The 8,981-nt window shown below is 53.9% G+C and overlaps 1 protein-coding gene across 1 annotated transcript; it reads right to left on the bottom strand.

Annotated features, from left to right (window-relative positions):
* Positions 1–1,883: 1,883 nt before the first annotated feature.
* Positions 1,884–5,447, bottom strand: FGF19 (fibroblast growth factor 19). Its single transcript, XM_003798381.1, has 3 exons — positions 5,207–5,447; positions 4,853–4,956; positions 1,884–2,198 (listed from the first exon to the last, which is right to left on the bottom strand). Exons 1-3 carry the CDS (start codon positions 5,445–5,447, stop codon positions 1,884–1,886), a joined length of 660 nt encoding a protein of 219 aa, XP_003798429.1.
* Between the last annotated feature and the right edge of the window lie 3,534 nt (positions 5,448–8,981).

Genomic DNA, 8,981 nt, shown 5'->3' with positions numbered 1-8,981 from the left:
TGGCTTATAGGATGGAACCAGAATTTGCCAAAAGCCTCTAAAGAGAAGAGCCCAGAGGCTAAATGATTCCCTCTCCCTAAATGATTCTCCCTCCAGCTGAGGGCATGGTACAAGGGGGACACCCAAGAAAATCAGAGGACACAGCCCAGGAACCCCTGGGCCACCAGAAAATATCAGTTTCCCCTGGATTTGTTAGGCCCATGCTTCTCCATCAGGACTGATTCTACTCCCAAAGGACATACAGCAATTTCTGAAGATACTTTTGGTTGTCACAACTTAGGGGTTGCTACTGGTGTCTGGTGGTAATGCTCGGGGAACACCTGTCCCCCAATAATTAAACAGCCCCAAATGTCAACAGTGCTGAGAGTGACATGTTCTGATTTAGGTCCTGGTGAGCTGATGTTTGTTTCCTGTAGTTGGAGATGCTCCAGGAAGAGACTGTTCAGTCACTAACATTCCCAGCAGGTGACGTGAGCAGCCAAGCTCCCCGGGATGGAGACCGAGCATTGGGGGGCAAAGTTAGCCAGAACTCACTATCTAACTAACCCACCCCACCCCAAGTCTCTCTCCCCTAGCTTGGTTGAGGACTGTCACAACAATTAAGACCAAGGTACTATGGCATCAAGGACAAACAGACAGACAGGGTTTCCTCCTAAGGACAGTGCTGCCACCTCTGCCCCCTGCCCCACATTCCAAATGGATAACAGAATGCGACTTTTGATACAAACATTTTTGTACAAACGCCATTTTAATGTATAAAACAAACCTCACTTACATACATAAATATAATCTGGGGGCATAAATAACATAAGAAAATACGAGATGTACATATCAAAATAAATTACTCATAAATATCAAGTTGGAAACTAAGTGCTGGGAAAGGGCTCAGAATCTCCCCTGCTGCTGCCCCCAGCCAGGTCACCAGAAAGACTTATTAGGCCTTTCAGATCTTTCCTCTTTTGCTTTTTCAATCATACATACAGGCTGACATAGGGCGGGAGGCTGGGAAGCCTCAGTGCACAAGATGGCAAGTGAGGAGGGGCAGAGGGTTAGGCCAGCCAGGGAAATGGAGGCAAGTGACCCAGGAGGACAGCAGCCTGTTCTCAAGTCAGTACCCACAGCCCTAACTAAGGGGAGGTACAGGAGATGAGGAAGGGGTGTAGGCCTCGGGCTTTCATGTCAAAGGGCCCTCTATATCCACATGGCCTGGGTAGATCTGATTCCCTGGACACCCCCCAGAATGACTGGGGCCAGTATGAGCTGCTGGAATCCACTACTTGTCCCTCTGAGCTGAGGGTAGAGGTGAGATAGCTCAGCCATAAACCTTAGGACAACTGGCCCTGGCTATCAGGAAGAGAAAGAAAAATTATCCATCCTAGAATCAGCCTCAGTGGGACTTGTCAAGATTCCCTGCAGCTGGAAGGCAGCTCTGGGGAGGGTACACTGTCCTTGGAGTTGAGATCTGATCCATTCTCACGCGGGCTCACATTTACCTCATGTCTCACAGCTGATCACCTGTATGAGTTTAAAAGGCCTGCTTGTCTCCTGGTTGCCCCTGCTGGAAATGATGAGAAAAAATTATACAGAATTTCAGCTTGATATAAGAATTTTTCCAAAGGGAGTAAGTTCCCCATTGGTGGAGGTATTCAAGCAGAACCAGGTTAACAGAGCGGCTTGTCCAGCAATCTCCAAGGAGTGGGATGGGGGCTCGGGTAGCAGCTGGGTGGGCAGAGGGCTTACAATTTTATGATCATACAAGTCTATCCACTAGAAACTGGCACAGCCAATATAAAATTCTGCATAGGTACGACTTCTAATGCTTCTTCCTAACGCTAAACAGAACACAGACTCAGGATTGCCCTTGAGGCACAGCCAGAACCTTGTCATTTCTGAAAGCTGGGACTCTTCACCACGCCCAGTCTGGTGGCGATCCCAAATGGATCCATGCTGTCAGTTTCCAGGGGCAAAGAGAACATGTCGGATTCCAGGTGGTCTCTGAGGTCCCCGGGCTCGGCTGGGGTCACAGGCAGCATGGGCAGGAAGTGAGAGAGCGGCAGAAAGCCCCTGCCCTTGTACAGCTGCCTCTGCCGGGCACTGCTCAGAGACACCGGCAGGCGGTGCTTCTCAGACCAGTAGACGTTGTAGCCGTCTGGCCGGATCTCCTCCTCAAAGGCACAGTCTTCCTCCGAGTACTGAGGCTGCAAGAAAACAGGCAGCCTATCAGCATGAGCAGGCAGGGAGCCCCAGGTCTGACACCCCCGGCAGTGGAGGAAAAGCACGGGTGTCCCTGGCAGTCTAATGAGTACATCACGTATGCTTTTATATACACGTTACATGTAAGTATTGTACATTGATATAAGCACATATAATGCATGTTATATTATACATTACAGATATTTACATACCTTTATACTTTGTAACCTGTATGCATGTACACGCATACTTCAGGTATATACTTCATATAGATCCTTAATATTTTCTTTTTTTTTTTTTTTTTTGAGACAGAGCCTCAAGCTGTCCCCCTGGGTAGAGTGCCATGTCATCCTGCTCACAGCAACCTCCAACTCCTGGGCTCAAGCAAGTCTCCTGCCTCAGCCTCCCAAGTAGATGGGACTATAGGCGCCCGCCACAACGCCTGGCCATTTTTTGGTTGCAGCCGTCATTGTTGTTTGGCGGACCTGGGCTGGATTCGAACCCGCCACCTTAAGTGTATGTGGCTGGCGCCTTAGCCACTTGAGCCACAGGTGCTGAGCCAGATCCTTAATATTTTCCACGAAATCACCTCACTTTTTAAACTGAGTCTTGTCCTGAAAATAATATCCATAAAATCATCGGCATGTATATTTCTCACCCTTTACATTAAACTTACAGCTACCCCCACTAAAAAAACGTTCCTGGTATTCCACCGACATCAGACTTTGAGAAACGCTGATAAACCACATCCTCATTTTAGGATCAGTCTTTTTTTATTAAGATTACATGTAATCCACTAGGCATTCCCCATCCAGCCAGAAGTCCCTGGGAGCCTTTCTAATTCCAAGGCTTTTTGTCAGATGCAGCTGTAGGAAACATCAGCCCCCTCTGGCTTTTCATTCCCTCACCCAGAGCCTCCCAGGCGGCAGCCCCTCCCCCCTGCCAGGCCTGGGCCTGCACCCAGCAGGTGGCCGGAAGTGTGTGCGGTCCCAGAACATTCCTAGTCCACGGGGTTGAGTGGTGCCAGTGGGCAAACGCTGTCCCAGGCTGGTGTCATTTACCCCTTGGGGACAGAGGACAGGCTAAGGCAAGGGCCGGCCGGTCAGCCGCAGGAAAGGCACTGCAGTCTGCTTTACAAAACTCTGCAGAGGTCACTGAACTGCAGGTGGGTGAGCCAAGCGCTGATAAGCCTGATAAGGGTAATTGCAGGGCCCACAGCTCCTGCTGGGCTGCAGCCAGGCGGCAAAGGAGACTTCTCCGGAACTCCCAAATATTGATAAACAAGGGAGGAAAACCCAAAGGCCTGGGAGACTACTCTTTACTCTGCCTGTTCTTTGGGAGAAATTAGTATTACCCATTCTCCAAACAGGAAATGAAACGATTTCCAGTGAGTCGAACAATGTGGAATTTTGATTAAAAAAAGAAGAGAGAGAACAGAAAATATCTTCCATTTGTGTTAGGCCCTGCGCAGAGGGCCTAGAGCACAAAAGATTTTAGGTGACACCCCTTACCCCAGTTTGGATTAGAGTAGAATGGCCCTTGGACTCCATGCCAGTGCCCCCCCCCCAGTTATAAATAAGTATCAAAATAACTAAAGTTTCAAGGGTGGGCCTGGAAGCGGCTTTGGGTGTCCGCTTTCAGCGATGCTGACCACCTCCTGTCTTTGCCATCCCTTCAGACAGGGCTCAGCCACCAAACTTGAAAGCGGTATTCTGAGTAAACGGAACGGACGTCAGGGGCACAAAACAATTTTGAGACTCCAAAGTGCTTTGTCCCGAGATTCACAAAGGGGCTGGTTGGGCGGGGGGTGAGGGGTAGGCCCCGCCTCTGCATCTTCTCTGGGGCGGGGGCACCGCGAAGGCCCCTACTCCCGCATTGGATTCCCGGCGGCGTGGGAGGCCCTGCGGGGACCTCACACAGCCTCCTCTGCGCACAGGGCGCGGGAGGGGCGAGGGCTGGTCCTTTGAACGCCTTTGTTCCCAGCGACCAGAGCCCCGGCGCTTCCGGCCCCGAGACTTCTCTGTTACCTGGGCCTTCTCTGCCCGCCCTCCAGCCTACCCCCTCCCCAACAAAAGCTTTTACAGGGCAGGTGAGCCCAACCGGAGGACAAGCACGCCCCTGGAAAATAACCCCAGGGCAGCTCCATCTTAATCCACACCATTTTCCTGGGAGATAAAAATTATTTTTTATAAAATCTCGCCAATCCTAAATCCACTGTTCTCTTTTCTTATTTAGTTGCTTATTGGCTTTTTTAAAGAGAAGATATAAGTTACGGATATACTTTTTTTCCCCTTATACTTGGAGGGAAAGGAGGCGAGGACCACACACGCGCAGGCCCAGCTGAAAAGGCCCGAGGTGGGTTTTCCTGTTTAATATCAAAGGGAGTCAAATAATGGGTTTTCGCGCCCCCGCCCCGGCTGGGCCGGTGGTTGGCTCAAATGGAAATGTAAAGGCAGCTGCCGCCCATTCCCCAGCAACTAACTGGGACCATACATTTCGGTGGAAATTAGTCGGACCTTGCCTTAATCGGTCCTAGCAATCGGCCCCTATAAGTTCCGGGCCAAAGCAGGGCGGGGGGCGCCCTTCTCCCCTAAGCCCCCGCCCTGGGACAAGCTTAGGTCCCGCGCCCCGAAGCATTCCGTCCCGTGGGGTCACTCACCAGCCCCTGCATCCTGCCGTCGGCGCCCATGCAGAGGTACCGCGCGCTGTGCACGCCTTTGATGGCCACGGTCCGGAGAGCGACGGCCCTGATTTCCAGCAAACCTGGGCGCAAGGGAAGCGATAAGCTGCAGCCGAGGCCTGCAGGGCCCGCAACACGTGGGTGCGGTCGGTCCACGCGCTTGTGCCCCTCCCTGGCTTCCCGTGCTGTCTGGGGGCCAAGACAGGGATTGTAACTCCAAGGTGACAAAACCTGGGGTTTCTGGGAGTAGAGGGGTCCGTGGGCGCCGAGGGAGAGCAAAGGAAGGAGGGCGCAGGTGTGGGGTGTGGGTCGGGGGACGCGGCTGGCACTCACTGTGTGCGCTCTGGCCCCGCGCGCAGTCTACCGCACCGTCGGTGCGTACGCGCAGGAAGCAGCTGGAGAGGCCGTGGGGGCCGGCGGTGTACAGGTGTCGCAGGCGGATGGGCTCACCCCAGCCGTAGTGCACGTGAGGGCCGGCATCCGAGAAGGCCAGCGGGCGCCCGGCCACGGCCAGCCAGAAGCTGGCCAGGGCCAGGGCGCCGGCTACCACACGCCCTCTCAGCCCGCTGGGCATTGCACCTCCGTGGGGCTCCGAGCGGCTGCGGAGGCAGGGGTGCTGGAGGCTGGGCGGCGACTGGGATGCGCTACGGAGCTGTGTGTGCCGGGTTGTGTGGCTGCGGCGCTGGAGCCAGCAGTGCACGCCCAGCGCCCGGGCGCACAGCGCTCCTACTCCGACGGCTCGGTGGCTCCGGGCCGGCAGCTATATATAGCGTCTTCGTGAACCCGCCAGTAGGTGAGGGTGACACCCGAGCATTTCTTATCAGGATTGCATCAAGCCTCCGCCCCCCGCACACACCCACTCACACCCCGCCTCCAGCCCCTGCCCCTACTCCCCTCCCAGGCCCGGGCTGGCAGGAGGCAACTGTTGGTACCTCCCCTGGTGACCCCGCCCAGGCCGTTCAGATCGGGGGAGGGGAGTCGGGGGGAGGAGACCCTCCTTTGCAGCAGAGTTTGGGAGAAGTCCTCTCCACTGCTCAGCGGCCCCGTCGTTCTTGTCTAGGAGAGTTTGATTTTGTAAAGCAAAAAAGTAGACACTTGAGTCCCTCCGTCAGGCCACAGGCTCCCCAGTGGATGCGCCGGGGTGAGGCAGGAGCCCCAGGAGTAGAGTTTAGGGAGCACAGAGTTTTGCCTCCTTTACCCGTCGCGCCGACTTTGGGTCCTTTCCTCCTAAAAGACCACACTCAACTATTTCTCCCCCCATTCCCAGCCCCGCATTATCTCCTGACGTCAAAACCGTCCATTAGACTGTCCCCCTGCGGTTCGGACCTTCTCACGTCCTCTCGGCTTTATCTTCTTGCGTTCCCGCCCCCTGGCCCCTTTTCTCCGGGTAAATTACCCCCGACGGGGGGCCGGGCGCGATCTCAGCCGGCGGAGAAACAATGGGAGGGTCTGCAGCCCTGCGGGCGCTAGATGGCGCCGCGGCCTCCGTGCCAGCCTCCGGGCGCTCCCGGGCCGCGCGCCCCCCGCACGGCCCGGCTCCTCCTCGCGCCCCGCGGCGGTCTGGAGATGGGAGCTAAAAGCGTGGTGCTTGGGAAGATGGCTTTCGGGCAGGGTACGCTGGCAAGCTGTGGGGTTGATAAACTCCGACTTCCCAGCGTGGAGTCGGGGGCGCAGGACTCCGTTTTGGAGGTGCCTATGTCGGTGGACCGATCCTCGGGTCCCCTAACTGCAGGGGCCGCGCGGTTGGGGAGGTGGGCAAGAGCCCTACTTGGTGCGGAGGGGCCGAGAACTAGTGATGGGCGCTCTTGGCGTCGGGTCAGGCGCCAGGTGAGGAACCGCGGCATCTAGGGAATACCCGCCAGGGGAGAAGAGGTCTTCTTAGGGCACTTTGGCTTAACGTGATTCTTTCTCATTATTTCTCCAGCTCCTCGCCTCCTAGGTATGGGGCCTCAGGAGTCTGCGTCTGGGGAAAGAGCCATGCTGGCCCCAAGCAAAAGCGAGGGGAGGGCAAGTGCTAGAGACGCAGCACAGAAATGCCAGGACGAATGAATTTCAACGAGCAAAGGCCACGTTCATACAGTGACTGGCGTTAATGACGGAGCCCGCAGAAAATGTCACAGGGAAAGTCTTCACAGAAAGACTTCATCCCGAAGGCTTTCCAGACTAGGGACCCCCACGCTGTGTGTCTCGGTTCAGAAAGCCATGGCTTCTGTTAAATCTAATTACTTCCCCCTGGTGCCTTTAAATCGACGGCGGCTCCTATTAAACTTAATTGCCCTCCCCTGCAGCTTTCGTTTTAAAGATCCGTGATAAATGCTTGATAAATGTGGGGCTTGAGGACGGTGGCAGCCGCTGCACCAGAGGACATGACCCAAATCCGGCCAGGGAGGGGGTAGACAGCGGCCTCTGTCTCCACCCCCATCCCTCTGCTGTGCCTTCTTGGGACATAGAAAGAGAGTGACCATGAGATCCCCAGCTGAGGGGGGAAAAAAGGGTTGCAGTGGACCTGCCTGGAGGGCTTCCTCTATGCCACAGGCCCTGTTCTAGGCACTTTATGGGCGTTGTGAGCTTAAATTTCCATGAGAACCCCCATGGTACTCTAGTCTCCCCCTCCCCCCACCCCAGTGGAACAGGTGAGAAACTCGTCCCCCAGAGACATAGCCGGGTATCCCAGGGCCATCCGTCCTGTAAGTGTGAAACTGAAAATTGAATACAATTGGGCTTGTAGACCCAGCTGCACTGCATCTCAGGAGACACCGTGGCCTTATCTTGGGGCATGAGGTCCTGGTCAGATGCCCTTTGGAGGCATCCACGCCTGGCCACTCTCTGGGCAATTCATGAATTGATGGCCTGATGCCTCAAGTTGCTTTGGGGCTGGTCCTGAGGGTCATAGGGAAGGGGAACACAAAGGGCCTGGAATTTAATTCATGAAGTAATGACAGCCTGTCCTGAGGGTCAGCGAGGTACTGGGCATCTGGTAATCACAGCAGTGCTCTGAGGGTTCAGGTGAGATCCTGCTGCATGTGGGGGAAGGGAGGTTCATGGAGATGGTCAGGTGGACAGGAAGGTGTGGAGGTAGGCTGAAGCTTAAGCTGGGTGTTTGCTGGGACTCCCTGGAGTGTGTGGCTGGAGGAAGCCAAGCGGGTCAGAGGGAAGGGCAGCGCTGGCCAGCAGGGGGCGCTGTAGCCAACCGTAAGAGTTCTCCCGGGCTCTGTGCGCACCTGGACCCCTGAAACCCAGTCGGCGCTCCATTGGGCTGACTGATTTTTCAGGATGCATTGGATTTGCTCCAGGTGACTAAGCCTGCAGAATCCCCAGTCTCCATTCACTGAGAAGTGTGAGCAATGGCGAGTAGGGTCCAGGGCACCCTCTGCTGTTAGCCCAAGCAGGAATCCAGGGGTCTCTTGCTCAAATGATCAGAAGGGCTTGACTTGGTGGCTTTGTTCTGGATTTGATATCAGCTGAGTTTTTTTTTTTTTTAACTGCCCCATTGAACCATAAAACCTTTTTCTGGGACCTCCCCCCTTCCATCTGAGGGTGCTGAGGTTGCTGCTTTCTGATTGTGGCAAGTGAACAATTTTCATGATTTCTAAACCTGTGTCCCAACATCTAAGAAAATCTTGTTCAGCTTCACTTCCAGTTCTCACTTTATGAAGGTAATAGTTTTAGTTTTATTTTACAATTAGAATTTTACATTACACTATCAAATGTACATTCTTAGTACATAAGCACTCCCCTGGGCCCCTGTCAAATCCCCTGCCTGCACCTTGTGATGGAAAATTATTTTGTAATTAGAGAAAGGTCTGGGGGATGAAGGAGGGAAGAGGAGGGGGAGGCCAATGGAGGGAGGGTAATCAGGAGGGGGGGAACCTCACCTATGGTGCATATTGCAAGGGTACATGTCAGATCTATTAAGAGTAGACAATAAATGTCTTTTATCAACAATTGAGACAAAAGCTATGGTAACCAGTTTGATGTAAGCATTCCAAATTGTATATAAAATCAGCACACTGTACCCCATAAATGCACTAATGTACACAGTTATGATTTAATAAAAAAAATTGTTAAAAGAAAAAAATCTATTAGAAAATAAGGACTGTAGTACAGC

This window comes from Otolemur garnettii, unplaced genomic scaffold (genome assembly GCF_000181295.1).
Source record: "Otolemur garnettii isolate 467f Iridium unplaced genomic scaffold, OtoGar3 scaffold00134, whole genome shotgun sequence".
Taxonomy (NCBI): domain Eukaryota; kingdom Metazoa; phylum Chordata; class Mammalia; order Primates; family Galagidae; genus Otolemur; species Otolemur garnettii.
Note: the sequence above shows the minus strand (reverse complement) of the source record. Positions and strands in the feature narration are given on the sequence as shown.

Coding starts and splice junctions, on each gene's coding strand:
- FGF19 (XM_003798381.1), bottom strand. CDS start 5,447: ATGCCCAGCGGGCTGAGAGGGCGTGTGGTAGCCGGCGCCCTGGCCCTG. Junction 4,957..5,206: donor GCGGGGCCAGAGCGCACACA/GTGAGTGCCAGC, acceptor CCTTGCGCCCAG/GTTTGCTGGAAATCAGGGCC. Junction 2,199..4,852: donor ACGGCAGGATGCAGGGGCTG/GTGAGTGACCCC, acceptor GTTTTCTTGCAG/CCTCAGTACTCGGAGGAAGA.